The 25,541-nt window shown below is 43.2% G+C and overlaps 2 protein-coding genes and 1 non-coding gene across 4 annotated transcripts; 1 reads left to right on the forward strand and 2 right to left on the reverse strand.

Annotated features, from left to right (window-relative positions):
• The first annotated feature begins 5,759 nt into the window (after window positions 1-5,759).
• LOC124052578 (cerebellar degeneration-related protein 2-like) lies at window positions 5,760-14,299 on the forward strand. 2 transcript variants are annotated; one of them, XM_046376992.1, is made up of 7 exons: window positions 5,760-6,027; window positions 6,780-6,892; window positions 8,568-8,716; window positions 8,800-8,970; window positions 10,827-11,046; window positions 11,348-11,927; window positions 12,010-14,299. In XM_046376992.1, exons 1-7 carry the CDS (start codon window positions 5,946-5,948, stop codon window positions 12,087-12,089), a joined length of 1,395 nt encoding a protein of 464 aa, XP_046232948.1. In that variant the 5' UTR covers window positions 5,760-5,945; the 3' UTR covers window positions 12,090-14,299. The 2 variants fall into 2 exon arrangements, with proteins under 2 accessions (XP_046232948.1, XP_046232949.1); XM_046376993.1 differs by lacking the exon at window positions 5,760-6,027 and adding an exon at window positions 6,324-6,385.
• A 151-nt stretch (window positions 14,300-14,450) lies between these two features.
• polr3e (polymerase (RNA) III (DNA directed) polypeptide E) lies at window positions 14,451-24,680 on the reverse strand. The gene is made up of 21 exons (XM_046376991.1): window positions 24,499-24,680; window positions 23,555-23,658; window positions 23,052-23,102; window positions 22,855-22,932; window positions 22,645-22,760; window positions 22,338-22,420; window positions 21,912-22,019; window positions 21,630-21,679; window positions 21,392-21,511; window positions 21,099-21,184; window positions 20,955-20,999; window positions 20,772-20,863; window positions 19,925-20,045; window positions 19,632-19,713; window positions 19,468-19,527; window positions 18,778-18,935; window positions 18,606-18,667; window positions 18,054-18,517; window positions 16,242-16,319; window positions 15,581-15,703; window positions 14,451-15,490 (listed from the first exon to the last, which is right to left on the reverse strand). The coding sequence occupies exons 2-21, from the start codon at window positions 23,591-23,593 to the stop codon at window positions 15,434-15,436; spliced, it is 2,073 nt and encodes a 690-aa protein (XP_046232947.1). The 5' UTR covers window positions 23,594-23,658; window positions 24,499-24,680; the 3' UTR covers window positions 14,451-15,433.
• A 155-nt stretch (window positions 24,681-24,835) lies between these two features.
• Window positions 24,836-24,917, reverse strand: trnal-aag. The gene has a single exon. It is a non-coding gene; the product is annotated as a tRNA-Leu (tRNA).
• Window positions 24,918-25,541: the final 624 nt, after the last annotated feature.

The raw sequence follows: 25,541 nt of genomic DNA on the forward strand, positions 1-25,541 counted from the left end.
GCACTGAAAAGATTTTGGCTGATGATGAAAAAATACTTCCAAAAACAAAAACACACACATACATTTTGATTATAGCTGTTGACAAAATCGCCTGAATGCTTTTCCTCTCAATGTTCTATTTGAAGCTGATCCAACAAGAAGCATTTCAGACCGGTAGAGATAAAACCAGAGCCAACTGCCAGGACGTTTTGTCTTCGCTCAGCAGTTGGACTGTGCTGCTGGGCACAAGTGGTCAGCTCAGCTTTTTCCATTTAATGTGTGTGTGTGTGTGTGTGTGTGTGTGTGTGTGTGTGTGTGTGTGTGTGTGTGTGTTCTTATCAGATACAAAAAAAAGCAATCACACCAAAGAGCATGTAGAGTCACTCGCTCAGCATAAAAGAGAAAGTAACTGGACTGGGGCCGCAGTAATTGAAATTACATCGAAATGTAATGAAGATGGACACGATTTCTCGACATCTTTAAAATGCTTGTTCTGTACAACCAACAGACAAAGTAACGCTGGCACATTCTCAAATCGACAGTAGCTGCAGCTGTTTGTATCTGCACTGAGTTTTGATGCAACATCACACACACACGCACAGATAGCAGAAAACATCTGGGCAGGAGGCACAGCTGTCAGTCGCTCCTCACGGCCACAGAGGACGCTCGTCCCCTCCTGTCCTCGTGGATTATTGCTCAGAGGTGTGTGTTTGCCTCCGTCCGCGCTCGCCACGCCAGAGGAGTGAGACGTCTCTGTTTCAGAAAATGTAAGCACCAAAGCAGGCGCTGCTGAGCTTTTCTGTCCCCACGACTCTGCGATCCCCTGAAGCTGTGCGGCACAGATTAGCTAAATTCATCTACTTCGCACAGTTTTGTTTTATCCACGTGCTCCGGGGTGCGGGTTTACTTGTGAAATTAAACTTTTAAAGTTTCATAGTTTACCCCCAGCCAACGATGCCTTTGATGTTCAGCGATTACAGTTCGCTATCTTTAACCCCAATCCAATTTTTCTTATCACTGTCATCTTTCTCTCCGTCGGTTATCTTTGTGTCTCTCTTTTCATTCCCTCCCAATTTTCTTTTTGTTGCACTGCAGCGTGTGAGCAACATGGATGGATGGGTGGATGGATGGATGGATGGGTGGATGGGTGGATGGATGGATGGATGGATGGATGGATGGGTGGGTGGATGGATGGATGGATGGACTGGCACAAAGTAAAAGTAATATCTGCTGCACACATGCACATACAGTAAACAGCATGTGTGTTTGTTCTACCAGCATCTTTGTCTCCACTCCACACACACACACACACACACACACACACACACACACACACACAGGCCCATATGTGATCCTGGATGAGAGTTGGCATCACGCTGCTTTTTGCAAACGCCTGGTTGTCATGGTAACACGGCAGTGGATCATCTCAGCGTGAGTACATCTCCCATCCTCGACTGTTTGTGTACGCGTCCAGGACAAAAGGCGACGAAAAAGGACAGAAGAGGACGAGTATCAAGGAAAAAAAGGGGGTCGGGTGGGGTGGGGTGGGTGTGTGTGTGTGGGGGGGTCACAGTACTTTAACATGGCTGCAGGCTCACTGCTCCGTGTCTGTCTGTCATGATGGATTTCTGCAAAACGTATAAGAGCTTTGAAGATTAGCTTTAAACAAGCACACACATAAAGAGGTTTTGTCATATATGTATATATATTACGTGTGTGTGTGTGTGTGTGTGTGTGTTGAAGTTCCACCCAGAAGCCCTTCCTCAAATCCCATTACACCCGTCTCCAGCTCCCCCCCACAAACACTCTGAGAGGATCCAATCCCCGCAGCCAAGACAGTTGGTATGGAAACGGATCAGTAAAGCTCCAAATTTCTCTTTTAACAACTCATTACCGGTCGCTGCCTCCTTTTAATGTCACTGCCTTCCACTCTGGGGAGGCACGACGCCCCATCACTAACCCAGATCGCCGCAGGGATGAGGCGGGATGTGCGAACCGGGTGTTGAGCACAGCAGTAACCATCCCTGTTTGCTTGCACTCTTTCCTGTAATATTTCAAATTCCCCCTCCTGTAGTTTATCTGACTTCCTTCCACTATTGTGCTGCGTGAAGATGCCTTTAAAGAGAAAACATGAGCGGATACCTTGTTTTGCATTTGAGGCACACGTTTAATCGTTTATTGAAAGGGAGATAAAATAACAGGGGAGGGCTGGAGGAGCGCACAGGGTCCCATTCTCCGGTCTGGCATTTCACATCCCGTGAAATCCAAAATGAAAAGGTTATGCAGCATCAATAAAAACACAAATGCCACGGGTGTGAGTGTAAGATGTGGGGGAGGGGAGGGCCAGGAAACACAAACAGGTTTTTTGATGCTGCAGATGAAGAATATTACAGCTACTTCATCACTCCAAGAAGCCAAAATCCCTGCAGATGAAGGAATCCGGACGGACGGGAAGAGAGAGGGTGGAGCACAAAAAGAGGGAGAGCACGTGTGAGATGTAAGGGTTGAGGCTATAGAGGCCTTAGCGGGAAAAGCTTGTGATGTTACAGCGATCTAATCCTCCGACGTGTCAGAAGAACTCGGTGAGTGAGTGAGCTGTCACAGCCACCAGCTACCAACACCATCTGTGAAAATCTGCCCTGACTCAGCTTCCTGGTTAGTGGCACTTAGTAAGCGGGGACTTTGATTCATGGGATGATGATTGATGAATTGATTGCACCGTCGCTGCCCCCCATTTGCCGACACGAATGTAATGTTTTAATGGAAATCAGCTGGATGACAGAAGAGTCAGGATGACAGAGGCGCTTCCTGCTGGGGTTGGCTTTGCAGGTGTGTTTATTCGACAGACGCTGAGCTGAAGGTGATGGTGCAAGAGGCGCAAAAGTTAAAGCTAAAAGCTAAATAAATAAAGCTAAATGCTGGATTTCAATTAACTGGACGTAAAGGGGACCGAGTCCGGGCCCAGACCAGTTACAGCTCAGGTTAATCTTCCAGACTTTGTGGTTTGGGGAGACCCTTTCCCGTTTCCACATCTCAGTTTGGTGCAGAAGAACCGGACTTGTCAGCCCTCTCCAGTACCTTTGGGGATGAACCGGGACATGTGAGCCTGCGGTCTGCGGCCGACCTCACTAATGCTCATGTGGCTGAGTGGGACAAAATTCCTGCAGCAAACACCTGAAGAATGTAGACTGATGTAGCAGCAGATTAATGCTCCTGAGTTTGAAACGAGATGTTCAACAAGCACATATTGGTGTCATGCTGAGGTGTTCAAATACTTTTAGTCACAAAAATTATACAAAGGAAGTTAATAATAATAATAAAACTAAACTACCACAAACATGATAAACATTCCTACACAAACATGCTGTAGCTGCTCAACAACTGACTGAAGTTTGTTTTGCATTAACTTTAGTGTAAAAGAAAGCAATAGAAGTAGACAGGGAGGGCGAAGAGGTTGATGCTCTGCTCATCCTCATCCTCTGGCGTTCAGGGCAGCATATCGTTTTATCATCTAGCTGGCAGGATGTGTCTCACATCTCACATCCTCCATGGAGAGTGTTTTCATCTGCCGGCATGTGATAACGAAACCGAAATCTGACCGTGCAGCCGATCAGATGCTGCCTCTCCTCAGCGCGTTAATCTGCTTCATCATGTCAGCTCATTAAGTATTTAAAAGTTACATCTATTTATTTTAAATGCCTTCAAATGAATAATTGACTGCAAATCAGCGGGTGTTTGCGCATCTTCTTTGCTCGAATAAAAGGCAGATTTTTAGGTCGGGTGTCGGACCAAATTATGAGACTACGCTGCCACCAAGTGATGGAAACACACATGGTGGTGCAGCGCTCAAGTCCTTGTCATTGGAAATGGTGCTTTAAAATGAAAGGGCCTCACAAAACAAATGGTGCAAAACAAACACCAAAATAAGAAGAGAAACAACCTTAGATGAAATTCATTATACGTGCTTCAGTGTTGGTTAGTTTTGAATCATTCTGAAAGGCACTAAGAGTAGAAAGTTTGCCAAATCTCTTGGCTGATGTGGATGTCTCACTGCCAGAGAATTCAGGGCCCGGAGATTTCAGTTATTTCAGAAAGATTCACGACAACAGCTCATCCTCCCTCACCGTCGCTGCCCACTGAGGTCCAGAGGCCTCAAAGATGACTCAGCTGTTGTCGTCCCACAGCCCCTCAGTGTGAGTCAACTGTCTGTACTTTGAGCAGAGACAGGAAACAAGTGGAATTTAGGAAATTAGTTTTTGTCATGTCTGGGAGAGCTTTGCGGTGCACTTGTTCCACTGCAGCAGTCAGGGTCAGGTCAGCTGCAGCGAGGGAAGAGACACCCTGATTTGACAAGTAAATTCCCTCTCGCTTCCCTTGTCTGTAAACAGTGGTGACCTCCCGTCTCCGAACCAGCAGCTCCTCTGAGATGCAGGCTGTCGAAGTGCCACCAGCCCGGGAAAACAATCCCAGAGGAAAACAAAAGCAGTTTTGTGAGATGATAAATGTGTACGCAGGTGGCTTGTCATTTATATCAACTATATGAGCACACAGGCTCATATAGTATAACATCATATTTCATGAGATATGATTCACTTGTCCACAAACAGACGACCATTCGACTGTACAACACATCTCGAGGTGTTCAGGGGTCACAGTGACAGTCTGTGCCTGAGTCACATCTGGTGTAAAATCTGAGGACATTTATTCCATTATGCACCTTATCTTATATGTTTTGCACCATTAACTGCACTTTACTCTCTTGTTTTAATACACACAGTCAATTTGGTCGACCTGCTTTCTTTGCACTTTGCTATACTTTATGTAGCACATGTTAGTTTATTTAGTATATGTTTAGTCTATTTATGATCTGTATAGTTTTTGTTATCTAAATCTCTCCTGCTAACAGTTAGACCTTGTTTGTTTACGTGTTGACTAACCTTCACTGCTGCTTTAATTTCCCTCAGGGTCAAATCTGAATCTTTTACTTAACGTACTGAAACCATCATGATTTAATGTTTTTTTTTTCAGCAACATTAAAACATCAGCCTTGAAAACATTTCAGGAATCTGTGATTTGCTTGCTGCAGCGCCCCCGTGTGGTCACTCGGGCTCCCTGCGCTGCGGTTTCCAAGGGGGCAGCAAAGCTCAGAGGGGCAGGTGTGGTGGTGACCTGCTGGTCAAGTTCAATGAGCTCTACGCCGGAAAACATGGAATGTAATAAAAAATAAAATAAATAGGACATAATTCACCTTTGTGGAAAAAAAATAACCGTTTCTTAAAATGAAGTAACGGTTCTAACGGAAGAGTGAGGGGAACGAACATAACATGTTAAACTTCAGCTCTCGTTTTGTTCTTTCGACACGTTCTGTTTGTGTATTTTTAAGAGACCACTTCCTAATTGTTTTCATGTCCTTTCAGTCTCCTGTGTTTAAATTGTCATGTTGTTGTTGTAGTAGTTAATATCTTATTTTTGTATTTCCGTTTACGTTATGTCATTATGCTGTGAAACCTTTTTTTTTTATTTTCAAGCACTGACTTAATTTTATGGGACTAAAATTTGCATGGCTCCAAATGAGGCCACTGATTGGGTGTTTAAAATACAGCCTCGAAATCACGTTGAAATTCATCACATTTACCTCCATGGTTTTCCAACATTTGTGCACAAATTAAATTATCTTCGCTAAAGTAGACTGTGTGCATTTTACGCCTTCCTGGCTGCTACGTGGCCACAACGCGTGCTTTTATTTTGAAATTTAAACCCGGAAACGTGTCTTGAACGCACCGGAGTGTCATCAGCAGTGCCTGTCTGTCTGTCTGTCTGTCGGGAGACGAGCGCGTACCGGTGCCGGCTGCTGCAGGCGGGCAGGTGGCGGCGGGAGGGAGGCGGACTGAACCGTTTGTCGCCGTTAATTAAACTCACTTTCCGTCCAGTTTAAATGAGCCTCCTGACTGATTTTGACCGCGAAGATGCTGACAGACGTGATAGTGGAGGAAGAATTTGAGATCAAGGAGGAGGAACCGTGGTACGACAAGCAAGACCTTGAACATGGTACCGTTTCCTCTCAAGCCTTTTGTCTCCGAAGCCTTAAAGATAAACAGCCACAGTGATCCTTTATTTAAATAACACACATGGGGACGTTACAGCGGTAATAAATGGACACGCGGGACATGCAAGCCTAACGTAACGTTACGTGTCTCATTACAAACTCACTGTTGAGCCCTGCAGGTGCACAGTAGGTTGAATGTGTGGGAATTTCTGTGTGATTTTCTGAAACGGTACGATTATCCTCAGTCAGGGTGTTTTTGTATTTATCTCGTCCACAAACGAAGCACCTTGACAGGCCGCAGGGAACGGAAGGAGTCAGCAGGACGTTCACAAATGCGGCAAAGTGAAAAAAACAGAGCAGGTGTGACAGAAATGAAGAAGTGGTTTTGACTTCATTCATCCTATTGGGTTTTCTTTAATTGCTTTTAAAGCTTTTGGCTTCGTGTGTGTACATTTACCTCATAATGTTTCATATTTTTACCCAGTTGATATCTTTGACTGAAAAGCAAATAATAAGCAGCTGGGTAAGTTAGGTGTATGAACTGAAATAACCAGCAGTCCTTAAACTACCCTGACATATTCAGCTCATAAAGCTGGATAAACCCTGTGGCACAAATTTTTAAAAAGTGTGTTACTGGATTCCTGCCAATGACAAAACCTCCCAAAGCTGCTTGTAAAGTCCCGGTGTGTCCATCAGTGAGACAAAGCTATGACCGCTGAAGCGTTTGTGACTCTTCGCTCCGTCTCTCCTGCAGACCTGCAGCTGGCCGCCGAGCTCGGGAAGTCTCTTCTGGAGCGGAACAGGGACCTGGAGCAAAGGCTGCAGCACATGTACTCCACCAACCAGGAGCAACTGCAGGAGATTGAGGTAAAGACTCCTTTGTCCTGAACTCCACTAAACAGAGCCTCCGTCAGACCAGGGTTCGACCAGGGAAACGTCTCCAGACTGTCAGTGAAGTGCTTGTGTGCTCACAAAGCTCTGATTTCCACTTGAAAGCAGCATTAAATTGTACCATTGCAGGTTTATGTTGCATTGCAAAGGTCTAAAATGAGGCATGCTGCTGCACCAGGATGTGGTTTTTCCCCCATTTTGTTTGATTCATTCAGTAAAATCCCTCTAAACTGTGTCCTCCTCATGTAGAGGAGGGAGAAGCTCCAAGCTGATGTGAGTCGCCTTCAGTTATTGAGCATTTCAGCTTGCAAGTCAACGAGTGATTTTCAGGCGTACAAGCCGCCTTGTGTCCTTGCAGCTTGTGAGGATACAAGCCGCCTTGACAACATAACAGTATTGAGAAACATCAGGTCTCTGTAAAGATATTTACAGATTAAAGAGGAAAACATTTAATTGAATCTTAATTCATCTTTTCTTAGAAAATATATTTATAGATAAAGGAAGAAAACAACATTCTTGGTGTTGTGCTGCCTTCGCTGCTGCGTCCTTGCTGCTGTAAACTTGTCCTCTCTGCATGTCTGCAGGATCCTATCTTTGACCATATGATTAGTTTAAGGTCTAAAATGACATAACTCAGTATTTTGCTTCCGGCCTCGCTTTAATTTCTTTGAGTACGGTCAGTCGGGGGCGTCGGGCACTAAATCCTTTCCGACGTGCCATTGCTGACATGCAGGATTAATCTCTTTAAGGCCTCTGCTGGATACGTCACAGGTCTGATTCCAGCTCAGGACCTGTGGTGAAATTAATTACCAGCGAAGAGCCTGTAAGGAACTGAGCCGAAGGTGCTCTTTAAAAATAGAGCTAACCTGTTAAACTTTGGCACGCCGTACATACGTTAACTCATTAGCTTTTGACTGTTTACGTCCGGTGAACTCGTCCTGCTTGACATTGAACTGCTAACTGCAGATCTGCTGTCGCTGTGAAGGTTTTTTTTTTCTTTTGCTGTTGTTCTCAGCTGGCTGGTTTTAGATGACGAAAGGAGCAAAGTGTGTTGGCTGCGGCAGCTGATAAGATAACCTGTTCTTGAAGAAATTGTTATTTAAAGGAGCCATTGATGGAGCTTTGAGAGTCATTTAGGGAAACAAAAAATATGTCTCTTGGAGGTTTATTTTTGGTTGTTTTGCTGGAGGAGAAGCATGTAATTAACAGCTAAAACATCTAATTCATGGGCGTCAGAAACTGTTGTTAGAGTTAGAAACTTTATTGACCCTGGTGGTTTAACCCACTTATTATTGATTTGTTTACAGTGTCCACATATTTCATGTTTTCCAGTAAAAACATTACATTTAGGAAGTCTGGTTAATCAGAAAAATGAGGTTTAAGACACGATTTCCCTTTGTTGTGGTGATGCTTGACCTCTTTCGAATTGCAAAGGAAAACATCATTAACAGTAGCTGTCATTTATTTATTTATTATTATTCATTTTAATCATTTAAGGTCTTTTTGTTGCGTTCTTAATCTTCCTGGCTCTTGGATCTGTCCAATAATGGACTGGGCGTCTCAGTATTCCAGACATGTCAGCAGATGATGTACAACAAACTGTCCTTTCAGTCATATCCATCCTAGAAGACTTCCTGTGTCTCTCTCATAGTACCTGACAAAGCAGGTGGACCTCCTCCGGCAGGTCAATGACCAGCACGCTAAAGTGTACGAGCAGCTGGACGTGTCGGCCCGAGAGCTGGAACAGAGCAACCACAAACTGGTTCTGGACAACCGGACGGCCCAGCAGAAGATCCAAGGGTGAGACGGGACACCTTCCATTAACAGTGTGGTCTTTTGGACCGAAGTGTCCCTCTAACAGGGCTGTGTTTTCATGTGTTCAGGCTGACAGAAACGGTGGAGCTGCTGCAGACGCAGGTGGAGGAGCTGCAGCATCAAGTGGAGGAGCTGAAGTTGGGTCCTTGTCAGCCTCAGAAGCCTCTGGGCGGTGAGAAGTGGCCACCTCGCAGCACTCGGAGTGTGTCCTGCCTGAAAGAGCTGCAAAACACGCTCAGGTGAGGATGGTGGACAGTTCTGATAATCGATTAATGGCTCAGAGATGTAGTTAGTCTTAAAAAGGGTCAAATTCATGAAACTCTTTTAGAACTTTTTCTATCATCTTTTTCCTTAAAGTAATAAAAATTGCAAAAATTGCATTGTCACTGATCCAGAAGCTCTTTGAAAGCTTCAGGAGCGGACACAGCAAACCCTCCACTGAGTCCCTCTGGCTTTAGCTGTGCCCTGTGCACGCCTTTAATCCTCCGCGCTGGCAGTCGGCCCTGTCTACCTCACAGCAGTCTTACTCTGACTGTTTCATGCTTTGGTCACTTCCTCTTGGCCTGCACTATCCTGTAGTGACAGGTTCATTCACTGCCTGTGCTGAGTGTGAGTGTGTATTGCTGACGTTGTAGGCGACAAAGAACTGTTAGCCTGCATTGTGGGGACGCGAGCCTTATGGGGACAAAGCTCAAGTCCCCGAAATATAAATTCTTAAAATTTAGAGTGAAGGCTGTGTTTAAGGTTGGCGTAAGTATCCGGGAAATTGATGAAAACCAATGTAATGTCCTCAAAACTGATGGAAACATGACTCTGTGTGTGTGTAATCCTGTTAGGACTGCTCCCTCAAAACGTCCAGGTCAGATGGATGGAAATCTCACTGATAAACACAGCAGAGAGAGAGAGACATGAGACATGAGACATGAGACAGGTCTGACCTTGATGTGGTACATCAGGTTGGAAGTAAAGAGGTCAAAGTCTGAGCCGGAGGGCACGAACACGTTTCTCTCGAGCTGTGATTGATTCTTCAGCTGACTTATGATCTACTCGGTTCCACTGATAAGTTTGTGATTCCTCGTTCAGTGTGCTTTTCTTATTGTTGTTTTGTTATTCTGTTTTCAGCTGTGTATTGGTGTGGCTTGTTTTAGCAACATATATATATATATACATAATATACTTGCAAAACATATGCAGATATTCAAGACATATATGAACTGTAGAGAGCATGTGAAGGCAAAGAAACAAACAGTGAAATAAAAATGTTTTTATTTATTTAATTTAAATTCCAGATGCTGTTTTTTTGGGGACTTTTCACAAAAAATAGGGATTTTGCCACAGGGAAAACACCACTTTAAGAACTTGGCTCCTGATCTTTGGTCTTCGTCAGCATCGTCATGCATTTCCTGTCACCTTTCACTTTGTTTTGCCTTATGGTGTATTAGACCTGTGATAAGATGTACTACAAGATAAAATACTGTCACCTGCATGGTACTGTAAGGTTAAGGTTATATAAAACAGCCGAGGAAAAACCCCATCCAGAGTCCACTTGCTGGAGATTTTGACTGAATCACATCTTTTTTTAAAATTTGTCCATGAAGTTTTCCTCAGTTGTCGTGGAACCGTAGATGTTAAAACTTGTTAATTATTCAGAGCAGCTTTGGCACATGTTGTCCATGTTGACTTAACAGATTGTAGCTTTAGCCAGGCGAGCGAAGTGGCTCTATGGATGGGAATGTCACCGCCTTGGTTCAGATCTCAACAAATATTGACTGACCGGATTGCTGTGACAGTTTGGATAGGTCAACATTTAAGTGTCCAGTACTTTGTTTTGTGGCCAAATACCTGCAAAACAAAAAGCACTAATGTTAGCATGCTTTGCTAAAGTAGGGTATTTAACGTGGTAAACATTGTGTCTGCTTGCATTTTGAGCATGTTAGAAACCATTTTTTGAAGTGTGGATGCATGAAGAATTAATGAAAATGTCCACATCATTTGGACAAGAAGTAACATATATGACATATAGAAATAGATTTAATCAGCAAACAAGTGCGGAATAAAAGTGTGAAAACATATAACTCTATGCGTCTCTGTGCAGGTACGACTGTGACTCAGACAAACCATCAGATGGCTTCAAGTCCTCCGACGTGTCGTGGCATGAGGAGGAGCAGGCGTCACTGCAACAGTCTCTCCGCACCCTCCAGACTCAGTTCGCCAGCGAGCGCGCTCGGAGGGAGGAGTCGGAGCGAGGGGTCGAGCTGCTCGCCAGTGAAAATGCAGCGCTGGAGCAGCAGCTGGCAGGGATGGAGGGCTGTCAGGTAGCTCTGATGGATTTCTGTCTTAAGTTTGCACTTGATTTGTTGGTTGAACCTTATGAGTATCCTGCTTTGATCAAAAAACAAAACAAACATTGTCAGATAAATAAAAGCAGCTCTTGCTGGCAACTTCTTTTCCTCTAAAGTGAAGTAAAACAACAGTGGCAGCGCAAGGGTATTTTTATGTTACTGTCATAAAGCATCGCTGATTCCATCTGAAACAACCCATCAGGCTCATGGTTCAGTTTCTCTGGGTCCTCTGTCACATCATCTCTGTTCTAAATTGTTTTTCTTTCTGCGGCAGGCCAGGGTGGCTGAGCTGGAGTGTGAAGTCGAGGAGCTTCGTCAGCTCTGGAAATCAGAATCCTCTACAAGATCCACCAGGCTGGACATCATCCACAGCCTGCTGCCCAGCTCGATGCTCCTCAACCCGGAGGAGGAGAGCGAAGGAGGCGGGGCCACAGCGAAAACCCCTTCGGTCCTGAAGCGCTGGGACAGTGAGCGGCTGATGAGGGTGGCGCAGATGCCCGATTCTCCCGACAGGATCTACGACCACGAGTGCTCCTGTGTGCGCCGAGCCGAGGTGGTGAAGTATCGTGGGATCTCACTGCTCAACGAGGTCGACGCCCAGTACAGTGCTTTGCAGGTGAAGTATGACGAGCTGCTGCAACGCTGCCAGCTGGGCCTGCAGGAAGAAGAGCAGGACGTCCACATGTCTGTCCAGACAGCACCCTCTGCTGCCGCTTGTCCAGCTCTGACAGACATGGAGGACTTTGAGGAGGACCTTCACCAACCGGAGTATAAGGAGCTTTTCAGGGAAATTTTCTCCCGCATTCAGAAAACCAAAGAGGACCTGATTGAAAACAGAGGAGGAGCCTCAGCTGGTGAGTTCCTGCCTAATTTGCATTAGCTGCTTACAAAAAAGGAGTGAAAAGACCCACTGCAAGATTAATTATTGTCTTCCAGTTACAGAGGGACTCTTTGGGTTGACTTTTACAGCAGCTTGTAAAACAAACAAACTCTCCACTTTACCATATGTTATTTGACCAGGCAAGGTGATTGCCATGCAAAAGGGTTAAGAGATAAGAGTGATACAGGAACAAGAAGACACCACCAAACACCACCAGCTCACGTCTCAGATGTGGTTTACTTTGCACAGGAACACCAGTGCCTAACGCTGCCGACGTCTCTTCTGTACAATCACTCTACCTCACTTTGCACAACCCTGCTCACAAGCAAGCAGCTGAGGGAAACGTCTCTGGGTCTTCTTTTCATGAGCTGCATCAGTAACACTTTATTTCATGGGTCCCACAGTTTCCTATTAAGTTCTAACAAAGAAACTCGCACATGAATGTAAATTTTCCAATAGCTTTCCTGGAAAAGACAGAGATAGAAACATTTTCATGTAAACTATTTCAATTAATTGTTGACTAAGTCAGTTGAACAAACTGCAAAATACTAAATTTATTTACATTTAATTGTATACAATAATCCAACAGTTCAGTTTATATAAAAAAATTCTTTATTGCTCATTGTCTATATTTTTAATTTTGCCAGAAAAGTCTGTTTGTCAGAGCTACAAAACTCAAACATACATTGAAGTTTACTCTCATAGACTACAAAAACCAGCAAATGGCGATTATCTAAAGTGGTGCTGTTTTATTTTGTGTTAATCAGTTAATCTACCAGTTACCAGATTGCTGCAGCTGTAACTGATAGTTTGACCTGTAAAGTCTAAACTCAGTATATACAATGACTTGACAATCCAACAGTATGAAAGGCCCATTTTAGCTCCGTGTTTGGTCTCTACCACCTCATGAGGGGAAAATCTGCCTTTGTAGCTCAGCAAAATGCTCTACAGCTAGCTGTTAGCTGTGTCTCTGTTGCTGGAGGGAAAAGTGCACTGCAGCTTTTTCAAGCTTTTTAACTGTGAATGGCTGCCTGCTGCTGCCTTTCACACATTACAAACATATTAAATGTGAATACTTCAAGCCTGATCAGCTGCTTCTCTACTCTACTCTGCCCGTAGATTAGTCCCAAAGCCCAGGAATCTTCTAAAAAATTATTAGAAAATATGGGAACCATAAAATAAATTGTTACTGCTGTATCTGCTGTGCATTTTGTTTACTGAGCCTCTATGATTTAAATGTGAACTTTTTAATTTATTGTTTGCTTTGCAACTATATGAAAAATGTAGCTTTCTTGGTGAGCGTTTCACCTGGGACCTATAAGGGTGACCAGTAGGTGTAATGTTGGTGAAGGAGTCTATGTTGATAGAAGTTAAAACAGGTGATACAAGGTGCTAAAATATAATTAGGAATTTTGTTTTTGTAATAGTGACATTTCTGAAAAAGAAAAAAAAAAGCAATAAACAAAACTACACTTTAGTATACCGATAGGTTAGGTGACTGTGACTGGATGTTATATTAAAGGGCAGTTCTGAGGTTTACCAGAAGACTTGATAGCATAACTCCTGATGTATCAGCCTCATTAAGCCATGTGTGATTATGAGCTTTTCTCAGCAGCACTTCTGTTGCTTCTGCTGCCTGATGTCCTTGTGAAGCTTAAGACTGTGCACATAGTTTTTAGATGATCTATAAAATCACATTGAGATGCACTTTAGGATTACACACGTATCGTCTACGCTCTGCTGATGCTTCACGTCTGTCTTATGTGATGTGCTACCAGACCCGAATAATCTGCTGTCTGGATTTATGTGCTTCTATGTGTTTCATGACATGGTTTATGTTGTTGCTCTGAGCCATAAAACATGAAGCAAGCTGAGTCAGCACGTCTTTTTTTTTTTTTTTCATTAGTCATTAAACCTTATTTATAGTGGCGCTGTCACACTTGAACATCATGAATCACTGGTAGGCTTTGACCTTTACATAATACATTTTGTTTCATCTAATGTAATGAAACCGCTTTGATGTCAGCCCTCGCTTTTAAATCAACGCGTAACGAGGAATAATTTCTTCCATCTCGCCTCAAAGAAAGATTTTTCTCTTCAGAGATGGTTAAAGCCGTGTGTTTTTAGACAATACTGATGTACATACAGTTAATGACTACAACAGAGACAAAAAAACATGACAAGTTGAAAAACAAATTACAGCTGTCATCATTTGATGTACTCCTAAATTTAGCCTCAAAATAAAAAACAATTTAATCACATTTTCGCTCTTGTAGGTTTAAGTCTTCTGTCGCTGTTATTCTGTATATGAAAGGTTGGGAGTTTGTCCTGGATGCAGAGACACTTTAGATGAAGACTGACAATGACACACCGGTGTATCCATAGCAACATCTACCCCCATCACCCACACATGATGGTCCAGTGTGGGTGATGGGGGGCCGCTATTTTACGATGAATTAACCTGCAGAATATTTATGACCAAAATGACAAAAACGTATTCAAAACTGAATCTTTATTCTTCTCTTTCATAAAAGGAAAACCATTTGAAACTCAACCAGACACAAACCATTTAACCCACCTATTCTCTAACTTTAAGTCTCAGTGCGCATTCAACTGAGTGATACAGAAATGTGGGAAAAGTCACATTCAATGTTCGATTGATGTTTTTAGGTCCAGGATTGCCTGAAGAAAAAAAAATGTTCAACTGCACAACATGAGCACAAATGACTTCTTTGTTTTTGCATCCTTTTTGTTTTTGCCCTTTTTGTTTCAGGTTTCTTGTCTCTTCAAGTGCTGTCACACGTGTTTAATTAAATTAACAGTGTCATCCGATCTTAAAGCTCACGCCTTTTCATTTGGCGACGGAGTAAATATTCTATTAAAGTTGATGCTGCTTAACAAAGTCAGATCCGGATGAAAAATAAATCAGGTTTGCCTCTTTAAGGTTTTCTACCCGCAAAGGCCTTAAACAGCGTTTGCTTTGCTGAAGGTACGGCAAAGCAAAACACATTTTCTCTGGCAAAACTTACAAATCAGGAGTAAAATGAAAATAGTAAACACCATCCTGATCTGGTAAAATTCAAAAACAAACAAACGTGAGGTCATAAATCCAAAAATCTACTAAGAAACTGTAAGTATATCCTGCTATTTCTTCTTTTTTCTCTTAATTATCGCATTTCCCCCCTCAGACACTCCAGCTTTTAGTGCGAGTATGTGAGGAGTGTCTAACCTCGGCGCTGCGTCAGAGCGCTCATGTTAATGTCAGAAATGCTTCAGCCGTAGCTTCGAGAAAGCTTCATGTTCTGAGCAGAGCAGACGGCTGAGACCTTTGTCCTCGGAGCTGGACGAGCTGTGACTGGCTCTCATCTGTCTGACTTGCCCTCCCGCTGGACACCTGGGAGAGGAGGGAGGGAGGGAGATCTGGCTCACTGACGGTGAACGCGGGGATGGGGTGGAGAGGGTGGGGTCAGGCTCTCAGTGTCAGGACTGTATCGTTCCCTTGAGGTACCACATCCCTGCGTGGCTGCTGCAGCACTCCTGAAAGGACAGGCGACCGGTCAGATCAGAGAGCCCACACGTTAAATTAAATCTCGAAACAGTAATGTTCAGTCTGGTCACGCATCTCACATTCAGCAGCCGGTCAATGTCCGCTTTGGGGACGTCTCCGAGATCCTGCGCCAGTCTGGCTTGTACCATGTTCCTCCTGACCCGGTAGTTCTTCGTGAACAGGTCATAAAGCAGCCGACGGTGCTGCAGGAGCAATTAAAAAAACAAAAAAACAAAACACACACACACAAGGAATTCATTTAAAGGAACAGTTTGACATTTTAGGAAATATGCTAATTTGCTTTCTCGAGCCAAACAAGCTGTACCCTCACCCCCGTTTCCAGTCTTTATGCTAAGCTAAGCTAACTGTCCGCTGACTGAAGCTTTATATTTAGCATAAAGATATGAGTGGGATTGATCATCTAACTCTCTGCAAGAACCGTGAACATTTCCCAGAATATGGTGCTAAGAAACACAAAGACAACACAATCACGTGTTCTTTCTGAAGTGGTTTTCACACTGGGGAGTTTAACAAGTTAAGACACCTGCAGCTTAAGTGACACAAAGTGTTAACAGAGAGAAAAAGACTGTTAACATGCAGCTCTGCCACTTTAATTTGGGGGAAGCTGACCAACAGAACCACATCCTGATTATTCCTTCAACGAGTCAGCCATGACCCGCACGGAAACTTGTGTGCTGCAAAAGTCTGCATGTAGACAAGAAGGCTGCTGTGAGTGTTTACCTTGTCGAATTCGTCTCCACTCTCCCACAAACCAAACACCTTCTGTTCATCAGGGGCCGCTTTGCTCTGAGCAGGAAACTGAAGTTAAGAGGAAAACAGTGACGTCAGAAACACAGGAAGAGAGCAGCGGGTCACCAGTTCAAATCCCTCAACCTGCACCTGCTGGTCTGAGCAGGGAAGTGACTCAACATGTAGCATGAATCAGCGGGCAAAACTGAAAAATTGGGTTTTGACCAACACAAGTGAGTTTAGAACAAACATAATAACACATGCAGGGTTGGAGTAGCATGTTAAGAGCAAAATGCAACCACTTTCTAAGTACTTTCAAGGCACCTAAACTAAAATTTCCAGACACTCAAAGCCTTTATCATCATTCAACATTCAATGTAAACTTCTGACTATGCATATTAACTTTGAATGTGGGCACTAATCCTAACTGTTTAAGGTTCGCTAATTTTGGTGTATGAAGACAAATACGATTGTTCTCTCTCAGACACTTAATTAGTCTGTTACTTTGTTATCCTGCCAAAAACACGAGGAGGTCGAGCACTGCTGTGACCAGAGGGACCAACACTGCGCTTCAAACCAGGATTACCGTCCAGACACAATCCAATGACTCAAAACTGACCTATGAACTGTCCGACATTGAAACAGTAATGTTTAAAGTGACGTACGAGATGGGTCTCCTGATTCTAGATCAGCTTGCGTTTGCAAACAACTAACTGGCTTAGTCTCTTAACCGTAATGAGCTTTACTTTGAGGGCGATAATCTGTTGCATAACAAAGATGGCGTCCAGCCATTCCCTCCCCTACAGCGTTTGAAATCCTTAAACGTCAAGGCTACAGATGGGATAAAGACCTAAGCCAGGGCAGGGCTGGTCCTGCCAGGAGACCCTTGCCACTTAAACAAGTCCCTGCCTTATGATCAAACACCACACCAAGCTAAAAAAAAAAAAACCAAAGAACAATGACAACAGATTACATCCATCTATATAAAGCCTACAAACAATGCAGGTATCAGGTGGCTCCTGGAACCTGGAGGGGAACCTGAGAACCAGGGCCGGGTTGGTTCAGTGCCCCGACTGCTTAACAAGAGACAAAGAGTTCACAAGCAAAACGACCATTAATGTCGTTTTACCGTTGAGAGAAAACTGATCGGCACATTCAGGCTGCGAGCGAGGAAACCCCGTATTCAGCAGCTCAAAGACGAACGTGATTTTAATCTCGTCCGGAACAACTCAGTTCTGCTTGCTGGCCCTTTGGATTAATCTACAGATGCTTTTCTTAACGTGCATAAAATGTCCTAAAAATATCCTGAAACAATGAACTGATTAGTAAAATAAGTTTAGATTAATTTTAATAGATCAATTAATCACTTCGGCTCAAACAGGATAGAAGATTCCATTCAAATCGTCACTACGACGCAGACCTCGATAGGGTTTACTGTATTTATTTTCTTCTTCTAAATCAATTAAGCACTAATAAACTGTGGTATTTAATGAGCTAACGTTCGAAAGGAAGAAAATACTGATGTTCACGCCTCAAAGCAATAATAACTGCTGTGCAGAGTTTTAACGTCTTGTGATTCATTTCCCTCGTCTCCTCACTGACAACACGCCCACAGCAGTGCATCAGTGTTTTGTTACGCTATTGTTAGTCTGTACACGACCTTACAAAAACAACAGTAAACATTTGTGAGAAAACGGAAAAAATTTTTAAAAAGCATCCCACGTGAGTCACGTGGAGTTTTTAACATCCAAAACCACATAAATCATGAGTGTTGACAGTAGAAGTTGGTTCTTGAGTACTCACAGGCACCATTATCTGTTTGCAATGGCTGAGCACCATGGCATCTGTCAGCATGTGGTCCGAGATGGAGTGGAAGACGCTCCGACCCACCGGCATGGAAGCCAGGTGGAGGTTAAAAAGCCTCTTAAACTCATTCAGCGTCAGTACAAAATGCTTCCTGAAAGTCTTTATCACAAAGTCCTGCAGCTCCAGGGCTCCTGCAGTCCCTCCGTTACCGTTGGTGTGATCAAACCCAGGGGAGGTGGTACTGGGGTATCCGTTAACAGAACCATTGAGGATGGAGGAGGGAGACAGGGAAGAGGAGGTGTCCATAGGTTCGTCTTCCCTGTCACTGACGGGTTCCTGTTTGACGTGGACGCTGCCACCCGCCCGCCTGGTGTCCAGGCCCTTCTGGAGGGACTCCTGGTTTTCTTGTGCACGCTCCTGAGCCACCTTCAGACGCTGCTCGCCGCTGATATGGACCGGCTCTGGAAAACAAAGCACACACAAACACATCAGCTCATTTCTGCTGTGTAGTGGTAGTAGTGGGTGGTAGAAATAAAACTCAGTACACACCAGGCTGAGGGGAATTCTTTGGCATAAAGTCCTCTTTAGAGAAGTTAAACACCTTTTCCAACCTAAAAGGAAAGACAAGAGATTTGAGGGCACCTCCACAACTGACTGGAATACCCCGATGAGATGCTGCACTTTTAAAAAAGCATTACTTTTCCTTTTGAGTGCAACCTACTTGCTCTGGATGCCAAGCCACAGCATGTGTTGCCTGTGGGCAACATCTGGGTGTTTTTTAACGAAGTCTACATCAGTAGGCAACAGGAACTCCCAGCCCCGGTTGACTCGAGGTGCCGCCACATGCTCCAGGAACTCCTTCACATCCTCAGGAGGAAGCTGACGGAGGCAGAAGGAAGAACTTGTTAGTTCTGTTTACCTGAATGAACAAAACAACTGTAGCCTCAAGGTGACTGCTGGAACAAGCGCTCAGAAACATTCCTGCTCCGGTGAAGCTGCTCAGCATCTAAACAAACTTTACCTTTATTCAGTAGTTGTCCTATTTCTGCAATACATCGTCAAATCTGAAGGATATGCTTGCAATATAACCAACCAGTTCAGTCCAGAACCCCCACCCTCCCAAGAAAAACAAAACAATTTACATTAAATATAAACAAACAACTTCAGCTTATCATCCCAGAGTGGGATTTCAATTCCAGTCAGCCACTTCTTTGCAAATATGTTTAACAGACACAAGACTAATTTACTATGAAAACAGCCTCTAGTGCAAATTACACAAAATCTAAAAAACCATGCAAGAAATTCATTTATTTTGGCACAGAGATGAGCAATTCATTAAAGGCAGTCTGTTGTCTTTATTCGTCATGACCAAGCAGGAACAATTTTAGGACAGCAGAATCATGATCCTTACTTTGATGATGGATGTAACCTCCTTTCTCATCACAGAGCGCTCGAGAGTGAACCTCCACATCTACAAAAGAAACAAGAGAGTCACTATGACTTCACTCTGAACAAACACAAAACAGATTATCAGGCTGTTGGATTTGGGGGTAATTTAATAAAAAAACAGCTCACCACAAAGTCTCTGCCACGACAGAGCACTTCAGCAGGGACACCGCTGTGAGGACTGCAGGTGTTTTTAGGATACAGAACATCACTGGAAGGAAAAACAAACACACAGAAACATCATTCGACTCGTTGGGTTTTATGTGAAAAATATCAAATCACAGGATACAAAGCTCCTGTTGAGGAAGGTTGTGTTCGATGAAACTTGAATGTTCATTATTTAATCTTTAATCTGTGTAAAACTTTGTGTGACATTTGCACAACCTTTAAATGAATCTGCATTTGAGGGCGTTCGGTCTCACCTCTTAACAACCCAGTTCCCCTGAACCAGCAGCGCCACCTGCTGGATGCAGCGCAGTGCTGAGGTTGAGTCGGTGCCTGAAGCAAGCAGGCCCATCAGGTTAGCAAACGGCATCACCTTGACTACAGCCGAGAGGAGACGCGGGAAAGAGGAAACACTTTTGTTAGAGGCAAGACAACCAAACTGACACATTTACTGAGTGTAAAAAAAGATCAGAAGAATTCTGGTGAAAGATAAACAAACGGTTGTCAAAAACCACCAGAGGACCACTCCATCTTTGACCAAAAAGCTGCCAGAACTCTTCTGCTCAGATGAATTTGATAATTCTGTAACTGAGACTTACATCTATGCACTTCTTTGGATTATTACCTCTGCATGATGCACATATTCTTGACACTTTACATGGTGAACATTTAAAAATGCTTCGGTGAATATTCTTCTTTTCAAACACTGAACACATATTTTTAACAGATACATATTTATTTCATATGTTGTTCATAGTTTTACTGTACATTTTTCTATTTCTATTTATACTTGATTTTCGTTTTTTTTTCCTTATCTTACTATTATACTGTACTGTTCTGCACCAAATTACCAAAACTTGCATGCAAAAAGCTTCTCTGTAATCTGCAGCCAGTAATCCATACTGATTGGGCGCCCCCATCTGGCTCAAAGAAAAACTGCGAGTGGAGGAAATGTGGACTTACTGAATACTGAGCTACCAGTAAAAATAATCAGTGTCAATAATTAACAATTCCAAGACATCCAGAAAGCACAGCCCTACTGACAGACAGATATCGATTATCAATATCAATGTGACCAATTTTTGTATAAATGTGTTGGCCTACCGTTCTTCATCAGGGTCTTGACTTGGTCTGCCAGAGGCAGAGTGCGGAGCTGGGCCATGGAGAGGACATTACTGGGACCAACAGGCTTCACACTGACAAGAACAATCAGAGAGGAAGTTAATGAAGCATCTTTGTAACCGTTTAAATCTCAGAACTTTGAGCAGAAATGTGACAAACACTTACACTTTTTCCTCTGCGAGTGGGGGCATCAGCATCGCCAGGTATTCTCTACATAAATGTGATAATATGAGCATTGTGAGCGACTATGAACAACCAGGGAAGACAAAGAAATTAAATGTAGTCAGGGGTTAACTGACTCATACTTACTTAGGAGTTTTGACCAGTTCAGAGTTATCTGAGGCATCCACTGACTGACAGAACAGGTACTGCCTTTCATGCTCTGAACGCCCATCCTGAGTTTAAATAAAAGGACAGATGAAAGTGATGAGCACAGCACACCACTAGATAACGTATCCAGTACTGAAATTAGACGATGGCCAGCTTAGGATGGCCAAGCAACCGGCAAATGATATTAATCAAACAGAGGAAAGTGGTTGAAGTATTCATCTGGATGAATTTACAAATGAATAAGGTACCCTAACAAAGAGTGCCCTCCCTACCTTGGCACCGTGGTAGTGCAGGTGAACCCAGGGCTCCTCGGCCTGCTTCTTCTGGAGGAACTCGTACGACTGGATCCTCCTCTGCCGGGCCTGCTCCGACTCGGGACGAGCAAACCTCACCTGGATTGGAACAGGGTTTATTTATTTATTTATTTTAAATGATGAGTTTACACTGGTGCACAGAGTCTGTGTTATCATGAGTCTGACTGCATTAGTGAGCGTGTGTGCAAGTGTTCACCGTGATGGCCTTGGCCTCCTCCTCAGCTTCATCCTGTGAGGAATCTCCACCTGCCGACGTAAGAATCTGGTCACACAACATCCATTTTATCTGATCTCACCAGTTACCACACTATTATGATTCTGCCATGTATGTTAATGTTTATCTTAGCTTACTGGGTTTGTGAATTGTGAACAAGAGAGTTCATTTAAACAGTAGATGAAATATTTTCACATGATCTTCTATTTTTAAAAAAACTTGTTTCACATGTGTAACTTTGCAAAACAAACCAAGTAGACACACCCTCGTTGGCTGCCTCCCTCTCTCTGATTTTGCTGTCAGCCTTGTCAAGGTAAGAGAAGCTGGGTCTCATCTGGAGGATTCCTGTCAGAGGTGTGACATGCAGCTCACCTGTAGACATACACATTAAAACAGTCAGGAACACAGCAGTAATAACGCAGCAATAATCGAATGGGGACTGGATGTTTGCGAGTCATCAAGTCGATCACGTCAGCACATTTGATCAACTTCAACATAAACACACAGTAGAAACGTTGTACGTAACCAAATGCCAAAAGAAAAGATAAGAAGCGCAACACTGATAAAGACTCACATGGACTCTGTGAACATATGCGTGACCTTTGTGTTTTTACAAGAGGCGGAATAAAAGTTAGACAAACCAAAACACAGGCATGGCACTGAAGTGGGCTATACAGAACCAGGTCAGACCTTTGCGAAAAACAGCAACAGCATATCTGGAGGTGTTGGTGGTGGCCTGAATGGAGGAAAAGGTCTGTTTATCCATCATTTTCCTGGAGAGGAGAAACGAAAGAAGAATACTCAGATGTTTGCCCAAACTTCACTGTGCAAACAACAATGCCACTTAGCAGCTGTTCATCTAATGGTAAAATACACTTATTTGTGCTGTTGGACACAGTTAAATGAGAAGATGTATCACTCTCTGGACAGGGTCAGGCTAACTGTTTACTCCTGTATCTAGTCCTTATGTACAGATGAGCTTTAACAGCAGACTTACGCTGAATAGGTGTTGGTCTCGTCATAAGACGTGCCATCCACGTTGAGAGCTATCTGCTCTCCTTTGCTGCGACAGTAATTCGGACTCATTGTGTTGATTGCCATTTCCAACTCCACCTGTATTATGGATGGAAAAAGAAAAGCATTACAAAAAAAATTTGAGACTGATCTGTCTGGATGATAAATTAAGAAAATAACTTTTTTATTTTACCCTTTGCTGCTTGGGTTTGATCTTAGCCGTTAAGTGGCTGACATCATCATAGGTCATAGTGGATGGCCGGACAGGGTACTGTGTCAGAAAAACAATGAAGGTGATTAATGAGTGACTTGGGATACTGAGACACATAAACTGTTCACAAAGGGAATTAAACCTAATCAGGAATTAAGTACAGCAAAAAAGAAGATTACCTGGAAAAGATACAGCTTATCTGCTAGGCTCTTGGCAAGGTACACATCAATCTAAAAGAAATAGAAATATTGATCAGTTATTCTCTGTCTACACAAACTGGTGTGAGTGAATGGTAGAGCTTCTCATCTGAATGTGCTGTGTTTCGTTGTACTTTTAAATTCAGTGTTTTTCTAGTCTGTTACATTAACCTACTCAGTTTGCAGCCCTCATAGCAAACCCTGGTCTCAAGTTGACCTCAAATAAAAAATGATCCGAGTGCAGTGTGGCGTACAGATTTTAAATCTCTGCGCCACACTGCGCTGGTATATTATTAAGACCGAGCATTAGCAGAAACAAGGAATCAGAAGTGGGACGATACATAATGAGCATTTACAATTCCAAATAAACCACAATGTACGAGTTCATTCGCAATAATTCAGGTACATATCGTTATTTCTTTTCTCTAGCAACACTTGTTAGCAGAATAAATTCATAAAAGTTTAATTTAAGCTTGCGGACATACCTCTTCTATAATCGGGTCATCATCATCCCCACTGGCCATATTGATGTGAACAGCGAGAGGAGATGAAGCAGGTGAGGAGCGGCAGCAGATTTCAGATAGCCAACCTGGAAACAAAGAATCACTGGCTTAACTTACAGGGATTTATTGTACAGCTACACACTCCCTTCACTGTTACCAAATGGCTACACCCAGACTGGTAACAAAGAAAACAAATGACAGGCAGTAACAAGAACAATGTGATTCAGCACATCAAGGTTCATTACAATTTCATCAGGCTCGTCGGGGTTATCACTCTTCAGGAAATTTGCGGTAGATGGTCTATCTTCATTTAACACATTCCAGGAAGTTTACTACGAAAACCCACAAGTTAGGTACCAGCCAGACTATGATCATGCAGTCTGTGGATGCTATCACCAACACATCCAGCTTAAAAACTAACATGATGCAAGACAATGCAATCCGTATTTTATTACTGTTCACTAAGCCAACACTGTGTAACAAACATTCTATAACGTTATAGCTATCACGTCAAACAGTAATTTCAGATAATTATACTCTCCAGTACAGATAATTACAAATAAAACCAGTCCTGCCACCGGCTACGTTAGCTTGATTAGCAAGCTAGCAACAAACCTTATAACAACTTGTCACGGGGGCCTTCACTACACTGCAGGAAGCGTTCATTCAAAGACAAAATACACATCTGTAAAAGGAGTCAAGGCCATCAGCAACAAACTCCCCTTTTCCCGTGAACAAATGTACGAACAACGAAGCTACCTAACATGCAGGTAACCGGTGGTGCCGTAGCCTAGCCAGGCAACTTTAGCCTGCTAGCTTGGCGTGCTAACATACACATGACAGTCAAAATAACGCAGTCAGTCACCAGGGCCTGGTTTAATGCGTCATTTTTCCTAAACAACATACAGAATAAAATTAGATCTCACCTGCACGTTTCGCTGTGCCGTTTTAGCTCTCTCATTCGTGCCCAAAGACTCCAGAGGTGTGGTGCGTAGAGGGGTAGGAGTAGTTTCTAACTCGGGCTAGCACAGCTGAAGTCTAACGGTACCATGTTGACTATGCTCCACACAGGCACGTGGGGAGGAGCCCATGCCCATAATGCACAGCGAGTCCAATGAACAGTTGTCTTTTCTCATAATTTCTTCTGACCCGTTATGGCTTACGTTGTGCTATTATTCACAGTAGGGTCTGATGTGCGCAGACTTTCATTCATTATTTGGTAAGTAAACGTCCATTTTTTAAGCACTAGGTAGGAAAAGGTATTGGCAGCGGTGGGATTCGAACCCACGCCCCCGAAGAGACTGGAGCCTTAATCCAGCGCCTTAGACCGCTCGGCCACGCTACCTTGTTGTAGCTGTCTCTTCCATCACACTATAAGAAAGTGACATAGTGGTTAAACGTGCTTGCTAGTGTAGGTTTACCATCTGTTATGACAGTAAAACCAATCACTCAATGTCAGCATTTTGCACTCACTTCTTCATATTCAATTGAAAATAACGATAGACCTCGGAGGTAATTTACCGTGTAGCAGTTGCAGGTCAAAGCAGTAAAGAGTGCTAAACACAAAGGCAAGGTTGCTTTGTGGTGAGCTGCATATAAAATATAAAGTATGAGAAGTGACTATACTGTGTACAATATCCAGTCTCACATTTTAATTGTACATAGATTGACTAAATTCTGCTACATCTAGAATACGAAAATACTAAGCATGATTTTAGATGAAGACTAATATCCAAGTGATTTTGCGGTCCACTTTCTTACAATCTATGTAACCTGAAAGAGTACATTGTATGTTTAGTATTACATTACCGGAAGTACTCGAGTTTCAGTTGGTGCATTTGGGAATTGCTCTGGGCTAAAGTGGCAAGATGGGACATTAAAGAAAGTATGTTCGAGTATTTCTGTAAGGTGGCATATTCACGCTCGTTTTGAAACAGGATGTTTGTTAGACAATGTTACTATTATTCAA

The sequence above is a fragment of the Scatophagus argus genome, chromosome 21 (assembly GCF_020382885.2).
Source record: "Scatophagus argus isolate fScaArg1 chromosome 21, fScaArg1.pri, whole genome shotgun sequence".
NCBI classification, from domain to species: Eukaryota; Metazoa; Chordata; class Actinopteri; family Scatophagidae; genus Scatophagus; species Scatophagus argus.

Bases quoted from the DNA above. Each gene is read 5' to 3' on its own strand.
- LOC124052578 (XM_046376992.1), top strand. From the start codon at position 5,946: ATGCTGACAGACGTGATAGTGGAGGAAGAATTTGAGATCAAGGAGGAG. The intron at 8,717-8,799 runs GTGAGACGGGAC...TCATGTGTTCAG, and splicing joins GCCCAGCAGAAGATCCAAGG to GCTGACAGAAACGGTGGAGC. The intron at 11,047-11,347 runs GTAGCTCTGATG...TTTCTGCGGCAG, and splicing joins CAGGGATGGAGGGCTGTCAG to GCCAGGGTGGCTGAGCTGGA.
- polr3e (XM_046376991.1), bottom strand. From the start codon at position 23,593: ATGGCCAGTGGGGATGATGATGACCCGATTATAGAAGAG. The intron at 23,103-23,554 runs GTATGTCCGCAA...TATTTCTTTTAG, and splicing joins ATGACCCGATTATAGAAGAG to ATTGATGTGTACCTTGCCAA. The intron at 19,714-19,924 runs GTGAGACCGAAC...TTTTCCTTCCAG, and splicing joins GGGAACTGGGTTGTTAAGAG to TGATGTTCTGTATCCTAAAA.